This window comes from Portunus trituberculatus, chromosome 22 (assembly GCF_017591435.1).
Source record: "Portunus trituberculatus isolate SZX2019 chromosome 22, ASM1759143v1, whole genome shotgun sequence".
Classification (NCBI taxonomy): Eukaryota; Metazoa; Arthropoda; class Malacostraca; order Decapoda; family Portunidae; genus Portunus; species Portunus trituberculatus.
Genome location: NC_059276.1, coordinates 1,134,092 through 1,151,742, shown reverse-complemented (window position 1 = coordinate 1,151,742; position 17,651 = coordinate 1,134,092). Strand labels below are relative to the sequence as shown.

The following is a 17,651-nucleotide window of genomic DNA, read 5'->3' as shown; positions in this document are numbered from 1 at the left end:
GAGAGAGAGAGAGAGAGAGAGAGAGAGAGAGAGAGAGAGAGAGAGAGAGAGAGAGAGAGAGAGAGAGTTATCTTCTCACAGATGACTACATATATATAAAATAAATAAATAAATAAAATTGTGCGTGTGTCTACACACACCACTCAGTGTAACAGGACAGGAAAGAAAAAATTCACACACACACACACACACAAGAGTGAACGGAGGCAAAGCACAGAGAGAACATTGAACATTTATTATAGCTCATATAAGTTATACAAATGGGACATTTATATATAAAAATAGAATATTTAGCAATAACTTATTGGCTAGCCTATTTATAAGCAAAGCTTTTAAGGCATATAGAAAATGTTACATGAATATTGTTATGTACAGAATAGTATATATTATGTATATGTAAAGATGTTAGGATTACATATAAATGATATTAGAATAATAATATAAAACGAATGAAATAATAATAATGTAATAATAATGATAGTAATAATAATAATAATAATAATAATAATAATAATAATAATAATAATAATAATAATAACACTAATAACAATGCCAATAATAATAATAATAATAACAGTAATAATAATAATAATAATAATAATAATAATAATAAAACAACAACAACAACAATAATAATAATAATAATAATAATAATAATGATAACAATAATAATGATAATAGTAATATTATTACAATAGTACTAATTTAGACATTTACATATGTGAAACTATTTAGGTATATAGTATTGGAATTTCATGAAGATTATTTAAGAATGTTGAAGGATGTGAGTTTCTATCTTCTATATAGGAGTAGCCATATCAATCATATCTAAGAGAGAGAGAGAGAGAGAGAGAGAGAGAGAGAGAGAGAGAGAGAGAGAGAGAGAGAGAGAGAGAGAGAGAGAGTGTTATCTCCTCACATACCTGCCTATGTATATAAAAAGGAGAAAGTTTTACTTTACTATTGCAGAAACAAAGTAAAACATTTACTTTACCATACCAAGTAATGGTTGACGAGCTGCAAGACACATGAAGGATATTTCTCCCCTCCATGCCGGTGATAAGGGAGGCAGGCCCTACATCCTAGATGAGGTAAGGAGAAAGGAAGATAAAATAGACACAAACACCCTCAATTATTCTGCACACAACCACCCAGTCAGACATTCATTTTATGTAAGATCAATATTCAGTGCATCTCAAATATAATACTATTTTGTCTGTACAATGTTATAATTACCTTGCAACTGGTATGTGTCGTCTGTGGAATGTAGAGGTCCATACCAGGTCATCTTGCTATGTTGCTCTGTGTATATCTATTTACACTTCTCTTTCTTCTACTTAGAATGATTTCAATGTGTGATACAGCCTGAAACAATCACCCAAGCATAGCCCAACATCACATCCATGGCACATTGTGGTAACCAGTTTCCGTTTTTTCTCCCTCATCTCTGTTGTTTTACAAACAACACATTCCCGCTGTCCCTTCTTTCGTAGGTTTCGTGGTGGGGGAGGAACATGAACTGGATAATGAGTTGCCAGTCCTTCAGCTCGTAGACGTTGTAGTCCCTCTAGAGATCCAGGGCTTTGTTTTCCTTTGCGTGAATGCATAGGCACTGGTGTGGCAAATCTATCTAACATTTCTTTTATGACATTCTTTCTGAATAATCTTAAAGATGATTTCTCACCTGTTTTTGTCATATAAATGTTGTAGCTGTTCAACATACAAATATCTATCAAGTGGAAAAAAACTTTTTTGTACCATTTTATACCTTTTCTGAGGCTGTCCACTGAACTTTGTTGCATGTCAGCTTTATCAACAAGCCTCATATTTTCATTATAATCAATGAAAATATCAGGCTTGAAGATACGCTCCTTTGTTTTCCAATGAATCTTTCTGGTATTTTTCATCTGGCCACTGTGGACGGTAGATAGTAGATGCACCTCTCTTTTATCATGCCATTTTATTGCAATCATATTGCGTGTCTTGTATTTGATCAAGTCACCTTTTATTGTTGCTTGAAAGTTTGGCGTATGCTTTCTCTTTGGTTTGACAGTGCCCACTGCACCAGAGTTCTGCTCACATAAAAACCTGGCCAGCTCCGGACTCGTATACCAGTTGTCAGTATACAGTATGTGTTCTTTTCCTAAATAATCTTTCATTAGCTCTTCTACCACTGATCCAGAAAGTCCAAGAGGATGATTTTTTGTGATATCATCATTGCTTCCTGAATGGATGCACAAATTTAGAACAATTCCTGTTTCACAATCACAGAGCACGTACATTTTTATTCCAAAGTGATGTCGCTTTGATGAAATATACTGTTTGAATTTTACTCTCCCCTTGAAAAGCATCAAAGATTCATCAATGACCATGTTCTGAAAAGGTTTGAAAAAGGTACTGAATTTATTTATAAGATTTTGCAGCACTGGTCTGATTTTATACAGTGGATCAGCACTCTCATCACTAGTAAAATGAAGAAACCTTAGTATATTGTTATATCTGTCTCTCGTCATATAACTTCCAAATATTGGCATGAATAGAAGGTCACTCCTGTTCCAGTAGTCATGTCTTAGAGATTTCCTGGCATGAGGCATGAGCAGAGTCAAAGCTATGAATGTTAGAAGTTCATCTCTTGTTAGATTTGCCCATTTCTTCCCATGTGAGCCATGGGGCATCTCATGAGCCTTAACATACTTGGCATGATACTTGTTGGTTTCATTCACAATATGATCTAATAAATCATTGCTCAGGTGCCCCAGAAAATAATCAGAATCATGTTGGACTTCTGGGAATACAATACTTATTCCAACAGGCTGGCCAGCAAACACAGGCATAGTTGCAATAAAGTCGTCATATGGACTCGACTGAAAGTCACTTTGATGTGCAGCAGCACGTGTTGAACCTGTAGCTGCAAATCTACCTCTTGTAGTACGAGTATTTCTGCCACGCCCCCTTCTGACTCTGCGTGGTGAGTTATGAGGAACCAGGATAACATTGCAAGGTCTGAGTCTTCAGGATTCACCCTCTTCTGTGCTGAGTCTTGGGAATCAAATGGTACAGTCCTGAGTTTTGTGTTACTTACATCACCAAGACTCATTGTGTTCATGACTGGATGGTGCTTGGGAGGGGCCACAGGTAAGACAGATTCTACCTCAGTAAACACCAGACCTTCCTGCACCAGTGTGTCAACTCCAGGAGGCAGCAAAGGGACATGTGGAGGTCCTGTGTCACTATAATCATCTCTGTGTCCTTCAGGAGATGGCAGAGGCAGGATAGCTGATTCTGTGCCACTACTGTTGTCTGAGTCGTCTTCTGTGCTGACTTGTGCCCAGGAATTTGCCATAACACACCTGAGGATGGTGGGGGTTACAGAAAATGCCAGGGGATTGCAGGGGGGGTTACAGGGGGATGGCAGGGGAGTTCAAATAGTAAAGCAAGTCCTAAGTCTGTATTCTCAAATATTTCAGCTCTCTATCTTAACAATATAAACAGGTTTTGATGAAGTTGTTGGTGTTGTCATGTCTCTAATGATGGTTTAACCCGTAAACTGCGCCAGACATCTTAAGATGCTATTTGACCAACTGCACCAGACATCTTAAGATGACAGGTTTTCTGAGCTGCATTTCAAAAGTTCCTGCACAGCCACCGTAAAATCCAATGAACATCATGTGGCAACATCATCCCTCTTTCGCTCCATATAGGCATTATTATCTCAGTCAGCCTTAGGCAGTCATGGAAGGCAGTAATTCATCATCATCTTGCGATGCTGGCCAGCCTCCTGGCTCCCACATTCATGGCCATGGGGGAGGCAGATGTCGTAAAAAGGAGATAGTAAAAAGAAAGCTTGCACTAGGCCCTGATGATGTAGATTATTTACAGCAATCAACTTCTGGTGCTGTGAGAAAGCCCAAGAGATGCCGTAAACACCCTCCTGCCTCTCAAGGTCACGAGCGCGCTGCCGCTCCCTCGCTGCCCGGCAAAGCGCGTAATATGCCATTGACACCATCAAAATTTTTACCATTGATTGAAGATTCTGAGGAATCACTCTTATCACTTTCTGATGATCCACATTGGCAGAAAGAACAGGAAAACAACAGTGGAGGTATAGGAGAAGAATCAACAGATGAGCTGAGTGAGGGAGAGATGTCAGCTGATCAGGCACTTCCCAAAGAATTTCAGCCAACCATCACTGCCACACAATGTATTTTTTTTCATTTTTTGTTTAACTTTTCAGTGCTCTACTTGTCTCCTTTGAGTTTCATAAGATCAAAGATAGTTTTCAAGCAAGTTGATTTTTTGCCATTTTTTGCGCACCCTGCAGCTGTCCTGAATCATAATTGCGCAGTTTAAGGGTTAACACCTTCAGTACAATGACACATTTCCATATTCATTCTGTTTGCTATTTGGAGATTTTATACAAGTTCAGAAACTCAAGGGGGCGATTAAAATAGTGAAGACTGAGGCCATTAATCTTCTGACCTCCATAGACCCTTCCTAATGTCAATATAATGGTCTAATCACACACAAATCTCAAGGTGAAAATGTGTCCCAGTACTGAAGGATTATTAAGATTTCAATATTTCTTTTTTACTCACAGATGTTTCAACTTGCTCATGTCTTTCTGTAAACTTCATTTCCTGTGTCTGTGTTACTCTGAGTTAGTTTGCAAAGTAATCAATGGCTAAACAGATGTGGATATTCTCTTTTCATCATACAATTACATCATTATCTAGTATTTTCATGGTGATTTAAACTAATTCCTATACATTCTCTTTCCTTTTGTTCCTGTACTAATGGCTGACAACACAACTGTCACTAACCACAAGGCTTGCTTACCCATCAATTATTTGTATTCTGGTGGTCACATCAAACATATCTCTCTCCTCTTCCAGTGCTTCTTCTATCACTTCCATCTTCACTTCCTCCCTTTCCTCGTGCTTCACATCCACAGCCACCTCATCTCCTTTCCTTTCCAGTGTACACTTCTTCTTCATGCAAGAGTTCTCACTGCCTTCACTGCAATAAAGACAAGATACAATGAGCAAACTGTCATCTCTTTATTCCTCATGTATTAGTTTCAGTGTCCTGGTCTGCCATGGGGGGTAAGGTAAGACAATGGTCAGTTCTTGCCTGGTGATCAGAGGTGTGGATTGGTGGCATGTGGTGGTTTTGCTCTGCTTCCTCCACACCACACATGGAAAAAGAGACTGAGGATCTTGCCACTTACCTATCTTTCCCAATCTTCCTCTTGACAGAAGCTCCAGTCAGGTCTGTCCTAAGTATTTGTCCTGGACTGCCACCCTGTTGGGAGAGAATTGGATACTGAGTCATCACTATCAGTTTACCTGTGCAGCTGATGTGTGTATAGGATTGTAGGATAGCAGTCATAGCATCAGTGTCTTTGTTAAGAGATCAGTAATTACCACAGGAGGCGTGTCAAAGCCAAGGTGTTTGACAGTGTGAAGGGAAAAGGGAAGATTGCACTGCTCCTTAAGCTGTGCAGCGGTGATGTTGGGGTTGGCCCTGATGGCCTCCACAATGGCCCTGTCCTGCAGGGAGATGGGGTGTTTGTGCTGTGACCTGTTGATGATGGACTGGTAATAATCCACCAGGGTCTGTACAATGATGGCAGATACTCCCAGTTTCCTTGCCACCTCAGGGACACTCAGCCCCTGGCAGTGTAGGGTGACGATGGTCTTGCGGGTCTCCACAGAGGTCTGGTTGGCCACAGTGTTCATCTTCAACCTCAACTTTCTCTGCCCAAGGACTGATAATACCACCTCTGAAAGACTTTGCAAATTAAAACTGTATTCTTTAACTGGCTGTGCTTGCTGTATATCTGGCAAGATGACAGGAGTGACAGTAGACAACTCTGAGCACTGACCTGTCTGCCAGTCACAAACACCACCGCCCTCCTCCACAGATCAGCAGTCTCAAATCTGTCCACACTGAAGCGGCACACACACTGGCGCCGCCACACCACCACCGAGTGACCTGCACCACCGCACCAAGTCTCGCCTGTAATGACACCTCCGTCACACTCCCAACACCTCACTAAGGTGCACTAAGGGGTTCATGTTCACCACTACTACAGTCCTTGTCAGTGACTCATGACACGGCTGCATGCTGAGCTTCATGTTTACCTAGTTTTTTTTCCATGCATTATTGACTCATGTTGAAGCTTTGGAAATTCAACACATTTTGCCAGAAACAGAGTTAGATTAGGTTAGGCTATGCTACGTTGGATTTAGGTTAGGTTAGTTTAGGTTAGATGTAGGGTTAGGTTTGGTTAGATTAAGTATGTTTTTGTTTAGTTGGTGACAGAAACTGAACTAGACCAATATTGTACTTCCTAAAAAGATCTAAAGAAACAGGTGGCCATATTTAGCAAACAAAGGACCTGTTCTAAATTTTAAGCCATTGAGTGCTATTCTTCCTAATCTATTTGGCATTATCATACTGTTACACCAGCAGCAACAAGGCTTTTGTTACCCTTCTCATATTATTATTCTGAGTAATTTGAACCCATACACACCCATTGCAAACTATTTATAACAATTTTTTTTTCAAATTTACATTTTTTGGGGAGAGCAAGCAACACCCACCCATGTTATGGATTGCCAGGCACTGAGGAACACCATTATGTGTGTTCATTCATGTGTGCATATTGTCAGATTATTTGCACACATGTGAAATGAATGACAGTGATTGGTTCTTTTGACTGAGCATGCAGCCACTGATCAACAAAAATAATACATAATAAATCTAGCCAATCAGAGCAGTTTATGGAGAAGCAACTCTATATGAATCAGTCTATGGAAGGTGTCTGAACTGTGGATGTGCAGGGTGTCGCCTTGGTTTTATCCATTGTATCGCCAGATTTTACAGAGAAATAAGGTAACGACTTCATATTAATTTTTCAGTGTTGCCAGTCAGGTTAGGCTGGTCTGCTTTGGTTAGATCAGTTTAGTTAGGTTAGATAGAGTTAATTTGTTTTGCAGAAGATATGTCAGCAGTACATGTTGCCGCAAGTTTTTTTTTACAGTGGTGACAGTATACAGTACAATTATGTGACGTCAAATCAGCTGAGTGAAAAAACTGCAAAGGGCAAGATGGGAATCGAGGAGTGCGGGTGGGACATGTATATTATGAGTCTGCCATATATTTCTACTGTTCTAGTGAGAAATTAACACTCTTTCTGCACTACTGATAGATGAAACACTCTTGAGAATCCGGTTCATTAATTCTATGGTCTTTTAGTGAGAGATTAACACTATTTCTGCATTACTGACAAGCAAAACATTCTTGAGAACCCAGCTGATAAATTTTATGGCCTTCTGATGAGAGATTAACACTATTTCTGCATTACTGGTAGGCGAAATATTCTTGAAAGCCTGTTTGATTAATTCTATGGCCTTTTAGTGAGAGATTAACACTATTTCAGCACTGACTGATGGCAAAACACTCTTGTGAACCCGGTTTACTAATTCTATGGCCTTTGAAAAATAGTCATGGTGAGAGAGCAGTGAGTTTCTGAATACGGGCATAATCTCAATGAATTTCTCATCCTCTACTCCATTCACATCATTACCTTGCTTTTCTCACTGCCAACTTTCACTTCTTCATCGCTACAATCACTCATGATCTCTACATATTTTTTTGCATGAGAAAGCACACTCCTTATCGTTGTTGTTGTTTTACTCCTTATCGCCTCACTTCGTCTTCTTCTTCTTCTTGGGGCTTTGTTGGGGCCGTGCAGGCTGTGTGTCACAGCCTCTAGTGCCCCAAAGGTGCAGTATAAGGTGTGAGGTGTTTGAGCTATATGCAGTGGAGTTGGTTCATTTTCTGTAGGAAGGTCCTGGTGAGGTTGAGTCTTGAAAGCCTGAGTGGTATTTGTGCAGCCACCCAGATCAGTCAGTGTTGGCCTGTGTGTGTGAATAGCAGACAATGAGTGGAGGAGGGTTACACGGTGTGAGTGGTGATGAGGGCAGTGCAGGAGCAGGTGTTCTGGGGTGTCAGGCTGGGTAGGGCACCAGGGATAGTGGGGAGAGTCGGTCATGCCCAGCCTGTGCTGGTGGGCATTGAGGCAGGTGTGGCCAATCCTCAGTCTGGTGATTGCCGTGTCCAGTGCCTGTTTGGGGGAGTAGGTCCACCAGTGGTGTCTTGTGTCCTGTCTAATGTGTCCCAGTCAAGTGTGCTGCAAAGCGTCACTCAATGTTGTGTCCTAGTGTCACCTGCAGGCTGTCTTGAGGTCAGTAAGGAAGTCTGTCTGGTCAATAGCTAAGTCAATAGGGGAGGGGTGTGTGTGTGCCTATGCTGCTGCCCTGTCTGCCACCATGTTTCCCATGACACCGATATGGGAGGGCACCCATTGAAGGTGGATGGTGTCCCAGGGAGTTCAGGTGGAAGATGAGGTGGTGAATGATAAGGGTGTGGTTGTGGTGGGAGTGTGGGCGGTGGGATTTTATGATCTGGAGGGCAGAGAGAGAGAGAGAGTCCAAAAAGAGGGCTACTGAGCAAGGGGCAGCAAGGGTGATGGCAAATTGAAGGCCCTCTTTGATGGCAAATAGTTCTTCTGTGGTGATGGAGGCAGTGGCTGGTAACTGCTAGGCAGTAACAAGGGACCTGGAGGGGATGTAGATGGCCACGCCGAGGGATGGAGGGTTAGTGAGGCAGGAGCCGTCGGTGTAGATGTGGAAGTGGGTGTAGTACCGTGAGTGGAGGAGTGAGGTGAATAGTCCTTGATCTTGATCTTGATCTTGATGCTACAGGTGACACAGAATTTCTTCTGAGTCAGGCCTTTGTATCTGCAGCGCCTGTAGGAAAAAAAAAAAAAAAAAAAAAAAAACACAAACAACAAAGAGGGCAATCACCATCTTTCACACCACTAGTTCCTGCATCTAGCACACACATTCTCTCCAGGAACTCTTTTACAGCCTCAATCATCCTTTCATTCGTCTCCCCACAGAGTCCCAGCAGCACCACCATCCATTCCCTTCCTGTCATCTCCACTCTGTGATGCCCCAGCTCCTTCAGCACCACTTGCATCATCTCATACCTGTCTCTGGCATACTTCACACACTCCAGCACCACATGCTCCACCGTCTCATCCTCTCCCATGTCACACATCTGGCACACTTTGCTGCTTTCCTTGCATTCACATCCATGCACTGTGCCCTAGCTCGGAAGAGAAGGTCCCCACCCAGGCTTCCATCATACCACTTTTCATACATTGGAGCCTCTTTCTCTCTATATCATTCCAAGGTACTCTTTTGCTCAATCCTATTCCTCCAGTCACTCAGTCCCACACCTTTCACTCCTCCACTTCCTTACACCCCATTCTCTACCCTCTCCATTTCTAACTATCATACTCCAGTCCTTCTCTAAGTGCCTTCCTTCTACCTGCTGAAAAGCCCAACTAGCAATTAGACCACTCTTCACCATCATCCTGACACACTTTTTCCCCTACTTGCTACTCCTGACATTCCACAGAAACACTTTTCACTATTCTAGCATCATTCATTTGCTTTAACCTAGCCTTATATCGTAGGGTCGCTTTTACATACCTTTCTCTAAAAGTGCTCCAACCCATGTCTCCCCTAAGAGCCTCTACTGCTGCATATCTAGGTGCATTAAGTGCCATTCTTGCAACTCTATTCTGCCCTATTTCTAACTTTTCTAGTTCACTTTCATTCCATGCAATCACATCCATACCATACATGATGCTCGGAACAGCCACGCACGCTCTTCCAAATTAACTTCTCGCAGCACGTCATATTTACTCACTCTCATCCTTGCTGCACTTCCTAGCCAACCTACCCACTGACTCACCATGCTTATCTTCTCATTCTTTGTCTTCACGCAGCCAACTGGACTCATCCACATCCCCAGGTACTTGTATTCATCTGTCTGTTGCATCTCATTCTCACCTAGTCTCCTCACTGAGTTAGAGGCTCTCATCCTCTGACCCATTCACAACCATTACCTTGCTCTTTTCACTGCTAAACCTCACTCCAAAGTCTCTTCCATACCCATCTACAACATCAAGCAAACTCTGAAGCTCTTCTGCCGACTCACTCATAACAACATCATCTGCACACATATCTTATCATTACCCACATTTACACCTGCATTCATTCTCCTCAATCTAGCAGCCAGTTCTTCTGTATATAAGCTAAAGAGGGTTGGTGATAATATGCAATCCTGCCTAACTCCTCTTTCACTCTTCACCCAGTCTGTCTCTACATCTCCTAGTTTATACTTAGCTCTTGTATCCACATACATACTTCGCACTATGTTAACTATCTTTGCACTTAACCCAATCTTTTCTAGCACTCTACCTAGCATTTCTCTGTTCACCTTATCATATGCTTTCTCCATGTCTAGAAAACCTAAGTATAACTTGCTACCATCTTTCTTCTTTCTCTCAATCAATTCATTCACCACAAACATATTGTCTTCAGCTCTCCTGTCCACACGGAACCCATTCTGCTCTTCACCTAACACTCTATCTCTCTCAATCCATTTATACAATCTTTCATTCAAAACCACACTGAACACTTTTTCTACTGTGTTAACTAACGCAATCTGCCTGTAGTTTTTCAACTCATTCTTGCTCTTGTACCCTCCCTTATGCAGCAAAGTCACCCTGCATTCATTCCACATTCTCGGCACTCTCTCCTCCTCCTACACCTGGTTAAACAACTCAGTCATCCTATCAATCACAACCTCTCCTCCATTGTTAAACAACTCAGTCATCCTATCAATCACAACCTCTCCTCCATTTTTGTACAATTCATAAGGTATCTCATCCGGCCCTGCTGCCTTCCCATTCTTCTGCTTCTTCACACATTTTTCCACCTCCTCCCTGCTGATCCTTTCATTCAACTCATCTGCATCCTTTCTCTTCAGTGTCACACGCACTTCACCCACATTAAAGACCTCACCTACACCTCCAATCTCTTCCCAAAACTCTTTTATTGCCCTTCTCATTTCTTCCTTATCAGTCACCACTGCCCCATTCACCTTCAGGCTCTCCACATTCTCACTGTCAGGCATCCCCTCACCCCTCAGGAATCTGTACCATTCACAACCACCTTCCACACCTTTCTCTCTAAGGGACTGAATCACATTTAACTTTAGCATTCATTATCTTTCGCTTCGTCACTCGCTGCTGACTCACATACGCTGTCCATGCATTCAGGTAGTTACTTTCAGCCTTCTCACTCTCATGTCTCCTCTTTCTTAACTGTCTGCACACCCTATTCAGTCTTTTCCTTTCCTTCCTTGCATCTCTAATCTCATCATTCCACCACGGCCTACTTTTATGCTTTCTAGCACTTGTTCTTACATACCCTATCTGACTGGCTGCTGCGTTCTTCACATTCTCTACAAATCTGTCATTCAGTTCATCCACACCATTCAGGGTCTCATCCTCCCATCTTCTCTCGTTCAAGTCCACCTGGAAATTTTCCCATCCTGCATCTCTCAACCTCCACTTTTTCCTCTTGACCTTGGCATTTGTTCCGTCTCTTCCATTCAACTTACATTCTAGCACCAACATGTTATGGTCTGAGACTATGTCAATCATCCCACCTTCACCTATCCACATACGGTCAACAATTTCACGCATGCTCCCATTCACTAGCATGTAGTCAATCGCAGACTGGTTCCTCGCACACCAAGTCACTCGTCCTTCTGCCAGGGTCTCATTCAGATTCTCCAAGTTCATCTCATTCACAAACTCATCCAGCATCTCGCCATTCCTATTCATTTGTTCACCTAACATACCTACGTGAGCATTCATATCTCCCATAACAATCACTCTCTCTCCAGCATAATCTCTTGCAATCTTTTTTCAAAACACTGTATTTTCTACTATTCTCCCTAACTGCTCTATCGCCTTCCACTGTCATATACACTATCACAACTATCTTCTCAGCTCTGCCACTCTCATTCCTACCCTTCACTCGAACAGCTAACACGTCCTCACTCTCAGCACTGTCTCCTATGTCCAGCTCTTCCACTCTCAGATTCCTCACCTTCCTGTGGAGCAGGGCTACGCTTCCTCCTACCTGTTTCTTGCGTCCTTTTCCTAACATCACAAACTCATTAGCCTCTAATCCCTCTATCTGCACCACATCCCGATCTTGATACCCAATCTTGATCTTGATCTTGATACTACAGGCGACTCGGGATCACTCCTGAGCCGGGCCTTTGGATCGGCAGCTCCTGTAGACGACAAAAAAAGGCACACAGAAAAAAAAGGAAAAAAAAAAGAAGAAAAAGGAAACAGGGTCCTTTGCTCTAACCGTCTGTACTTCTGGCACGCCACATTCTCTCCAGAAACTCCTTCACCGCCTCAATCATCCTTTCATTCGTTTCTCTACTCAGTCCCAGCAGCACCACCATCCACTCCCTCCCCGTCTTTTCCACTCTTTCGTTCCTATTATGCCCTAACTCAGTCAACACCACTTGCATCATCTCATACCTGTCTCTGGCATACTTCACACACTCCAGCATCACATGCTCCACCGTCTCGTCCTCTCCCGAGTCACACATCTGGCACACTTTGCTGCGGGACTCAGACCACCTGTAACTCCTTGCATTCACATCCATACACTGTGCCCTAGCTTTAAAGAGAAGATCATCACCCAGGCTTCCATCGTACCACCTCTCATACATCGGGTCCTCTTTCACCTTGTACCATTCCAGAGTAGTCTTTCGTTCCATCCCATTCCTCCACTCATTCAGTACCATACTCTTCACATCTCTGTCTATCTCACTCTTCCACTTCCTCGCATCCCATTCTGTTCCCACTCTGCCTCCTCTTGTCACGACCCATTCCAGCTCATTCTGATTCACCCCAGCCATTCTCACTGCCCACCCAACCTGTAGACCATTCCTCTCTGTCATTCTCATACACCTTTTTCTCCATTTGCTTCCACTTTCACTCCACAGATACACCTTCTTTGCTCTTCTTGCATCACCCATTCTCTCAAGCCTAATCTTGTACCTAAGTGTCGCTTTTATAAGTCTTTCCCTAAAAGAGCTCCATCCCATATCCCCTCTTAAAGCTTCTACTGCCGTGTACCTCGGTGCATTCAGTGCCAGCCTAGTTACTCTACACTGCCCCACTTCTAACTTGTCAATTTCACTCTCGTTCCATGCAATCACATCCATACCATACATTATACTGGGGACAGCCACACTCTTCCACACTTCTCTCAGCACGTCATACTTACTTGCTCTCATCCTTGCTGCGCTTCCTAAACGGCCCACCCACTGGTTCACTAAGCATATTTTTTTCATTCTTTGACTTTTCACACCCATTCGGACTCATCCACATCCCTAAGTACTTGTATTCTTGTGCCTGCTTCAACTCATTCTCTCCCAACCTCCATGCTGCATTACATTCATCCTCCGACCTATTCACAATCATCACCTTACTCTTCTCACTACTAAACCTAACTCCAAAATCTCTTTCATACCCATCAACCACATCCAGCAGACTTTGCAGCTCCTCTGCTGACTCACTCATAACCACTACGTCATCTGCATAAACAAGCACACCTATCTTATCATTCCCCACACTCACTCCTGCATTCATCCTTCTCATTCTTGCTGCTAACTCCTCTGTGTAAAGGCTGAAAAGGGTTGGTGACAAAATACATCCTTGCCTAACTCCTCTCTCACTCCTCACCCAGTCTGTTTCTATATCTCCTAAACTGTACTTAGCTCTGGTATCAACATACATGCTACGCACTATGTTGACTATCTTGGCACTCAACCCAATCTTTTCTAGGACTCTACCTAGCATTTCTCTATTCACCCTATCATAAGCTTTCTCTATATCCAGGAAACCCAAATACAATTTACCTCCATCCCTCTTTTTTTCTCAATCATTTCATTCACCACAAACATGTTATCCTCAGCTCTCCTGTCCGCACGGAAACCATTCTGCTCCTCACCTAATACTCCAGCTCTTTCAATCCACTTACACAATCTGGCATTCAACACCGCACTGAACACTTTGCCTACTGTATTGACTAACGCGATCGGCCTGTAATTTTCAACTCATTCTTACTCTTGTGTCCGCCCTTATGCAGCAGAGTCACCCTGCACTCATTCCACATTCTTGGCACCTCTCCTCCTCCCACACCTGGTTAAAAAGCTCAGTCATCCTGTCAATCACAACATCACCTCCATTTTATACAGCTCATATGGTATTTCGTCCGGCCCTGCTGCCTTCCCATTCTTCTGCCTTTTCACACACTTCTCCACCTCCTCCTGCTGATCCTTTCATCCAGTTCATCTGCATTCCTTCTCTCCAGTGTCACACATCCTTCTCTTGCACCAAACACCTCACCTACACCACCCACTTCTTCCCAGAACTGTCTGATTGCCTCTCTCATTCCTTCCTTCTCTGTTACAACTTCACCATTCACCTTCAAACTCTCCACTCCAACACTGTCTGCCATATTCTCACCTCTCAAGAACTTGTACCATTCACGGTCACCTTCCATGCCTTTCTCTCTTAAAGATTCAATCACACTCCTTTCACACTTTACTTTGGCCTTCACTATCATTCGCTTTGTCACTCTCTGCTGCTTTACGTACATTTCCCATGCATTCTGGTACTCATTCTCTGCCTCATCACTTTCATGCTTCTTTTTCCTCAGCCACCTACACTGTCTACTCCTTCTCTTTTTCGCTCCTTTCTAGCCTCTCTGATTTCATCATTCCACCATGGTTTACGTACTTTCTTTCTTCTTCTTACTCTCACATACCATATCTTGCTCTCTGCGGCACTCCGCACATCCTCTACCAGTCTCTCATTCACATCATGTACACCTCCATCATCCCAGCTTCTTGCACTCAGGTCCACCTGGAAGTTTTCCCACCCTACATCTCTCAGTCTCCACTTTCTCTTCTTACTCACCACTTTCACTTCTTTCCTACCATGCAACAGGCACTCCACAACCAGCATATTGTGATCAGACACAATATCCACCATACCATCCTCATCTATCCACATGTGTGACACAATTTCACGCATTCTTCCATTCACCAACACATAGTCTATCGCTGACTCCTGCTCCTTGCACTCCAAGTCACACGTCCCTCAGCCAAAGTTACATTCAGATTCTCTAACTCCATTTCATCCACAAAATCCCCAAGCATCTCACCATTCCTGTTCACACGTTCTCCCAGAATTCCTACATGTGCATTCATATCACCCATCACCAGCACTCTCTCCCCTCCATGTTCTCTCACAACTCTCTTCAATATGTCATACTTCCTCCTGTTCTCCCTCTCAGCTCTTTCACCCATGACAGTCATGTACACCACCACCAGAACCATCTTCTCCACTCTGCCCCGACCATCTGTGCACTCCACTCTCACTGCCAACACATCCTCACTGCTCTCACACGTTCCCACACCAAGCTCCTCTACTTTCAGTCCACTTTCTTTCCTATAGAGAAAGGCTACGCCTCCTTCCTGTGTCTCCTGAGTCTTGCGTCCCTTCCCAATCATAGCAAACTCACATCCTTCCATTTGTACCTCACCTCTCAGGTGCGTCTCTGTAAGCTCGACTATGTCGAACTTCCATTCCTGGAGCTCCCTGGAAATATCCTCAAACTTACCCACACCCCATCCTCTCACATTCATGCATCCAATCCTAACACTCTCACTTGCCTGGCTGGTGTCTTATTCCTGGCGTGCTTTTGTCGTCTCCCGTCACTGGTCCATCGGCTGCAGCGACCTCGCCCTCACCCACTCACACAGCCGTCGACCCATCCTGGCAGTCCCTGCGTCGTTCAGGTGAACGCCGTCCTTCTCATACAAGCTGAACCGGTCTACCACGCCGTCCATGTCGATGAAGCTCAGCTTGCCTTTCTTCTCCTTCATGCACTCTATCTTCATTTTCAGCAGCTCCTCTTGCAGTCTTCTGTTGGTGGATCTTCTCAGACGCTCGTAGAACGGGCCTTCCCTGGGTCTCTACATGACACCCACACTCATGCCCTTGCCTTCCACACTCCTCACGGCATCCACAACATTCCTCACCGTCTCATCTTCACCAACATATTCTAGGCCGTTTCCACCTCCTTGGATGATCAGCATCCCGTCGTCCATGCTGGCTGCTTCTTCCTCTACTTTCTTCCTGATGTCCGTGATCTTGGCACCACTCAGACTGGTGCAGCCACTCCCTCTCATCCTGCACTTCACTTGGCTGGACATCGTCTTCACCAAACTGTCTCCAATAATTCTGATGGGCGCATTCTTTTTCCTCATTTCCTCGCCTACAGCTGAGTTACCCACGGTTTCCCCCCCCACAGGTCTCCCATAATACGAGTATAGGTAGGATAGATAGGAAATTACATGACTGTGATGGGTCGTTGGTGAATTAAAGTGTCTATTTTTGTTAAGTTTTGCGTGTTCATCCCTCCCCCTTGGATTCGTTACATCTTTCTTTTCTTTTCTTACTAGGCCTAAGCCTCACTTAGGCCCAGTACAAGAGACTGAGCCTCACGAAGGTTCAGTACAGATGGTGGCAGCGGTTTAGATGTGTTTAATATAGGCACATCGACCCACGTAACTCTCCGTAGAGGAAGAAATAATCAGTGCTTACCCCCACCCCTTGTTTCGTAGTGAAGTGGTGTTTCTCCTCACAGTTCATTTCTTATTTTTGCCTCATGTTTCGAGTGGCCATTATGGGGTCATAGCGACAGGAAAGAGGAAGAGGAACAGTGAGAGTTAGGTGTTCGTCCCTTCCCCCATGATGTTTTGTTGGTGGTTCGGCGGTAGCACGGGGCCCCCCCACACTCCCCCACAAGTAATTAGCTTTGGGTGGTAGTTGGCACCGTGCCGGTCCCCCTTGCTACCCTCCTACCTCTAGTTTATCCGAGTGTGGATGGATGGATTTTGTTTAAGGCGCCGCAACGGCTGAGGTCATTTGGCGCCGCTTCAATAATTTAAAAGACAGAGCAGTTAAAAACTATATAAAGGCAGTTAAAAACAGTAGAGTATCTAAAACTAAAAAGACAATAAAACTAAATAAAATATTAAAATGCATATAATGAAATAAGTATAAAATTCAAAGCTTTGGGAGAAGCCCAGCTTCTCCCAAAAACCTAAAAACGTCATGGCCCTGGGCCAGACACTCTGGTCCAAGGACCTTTGAGATATAATAGACACCGTTATCTCTACCGCGACAGCGGTAGAGGTAGCGGTGTCTTAAGTCAGTCAAACTGGGGCACTCCACTAGTAGGTGCCGCACCGTAAGCGGCACCAAGCAGTCATCACAGTAAGGTTGAGGGTCCCTGGTCAGGAGGTACCTTTGTGTAAGGTACGTGTGACCTATACGAAGTCGCGCCAATAAAGTCTGTGCACGGCGATCCCGGACATGGGTATAAGTCCACTGAGGGAGTGTGGAAGTAGTAACCTCTCCCATTTTCAAAGTTGCGACCCCGTTAGCCATCTCCTCTGCCAAAGTGCTGCAATCGCCACACGAATTGCATGAAATATATCTCGAAACGGAACAGGGAAGGAGACGGAGCGCGACTTGCTGCCTCTTTAGCGAGGCGGTCTGCGTGTTCATTCCCTGGAACACCAACATGACCAGGGACCCAACAGAACCCAACACGATA

General features: G+C 43.9%; 1 protein-coding gene across 5 annotated transcripts; it reads right to left on the bottom strand.

Annotated features, from left to right (window-relative positions):
• Positions 1–622: 622 nt before the first annotated feature.
• LOC123507358 lies at positions 623–12,188 on the bottom strand. Of its 5 annotated transcripts, none has more exons than XM_045260152.1 (8): positions 12,042–12,152; positions 7,592–8,816; positions 5,885–6,181; positions 5,424–5,782; positions 5,228–5,301; positions 4,837–5,016; positions 1,237–3,350; positions 623–1,082 (listed from the first exon to the last, which is right to left on the bottom strand). In XM_045260152.1, the coding sequence occupies exons 4-7, from the start codon at positions 5,736–5,738 to the stop codon at positions 2,801–2,803; spliced, it is 1,119 nt and encodes a 372-aa protein (XP_045116087.1). In that variant the 5' UTR covers positions 5,739–5,782; positions 5,885–6,181; positions 7,592–8,816; positions 12,042–12,152; the 3' UTR covers positions 623–1,082; positions 1,237–2,800. The 5 variants fall into 5 exon arrangements, with proteins under 5 accessions (XP_045116087.1, XP_045116084.1, XP_045116086.1 ...); XM_045260149.1 differs by having other exon boundaries at positions 5,885–6,018; XM_045260151.1 differs by having other exon boundaries at positions 5,885–7,925; positions 8,713–8,816.
• Between the last annotated feature and the right edge of the window lie 5,463 nt (positions 12,189–17,651).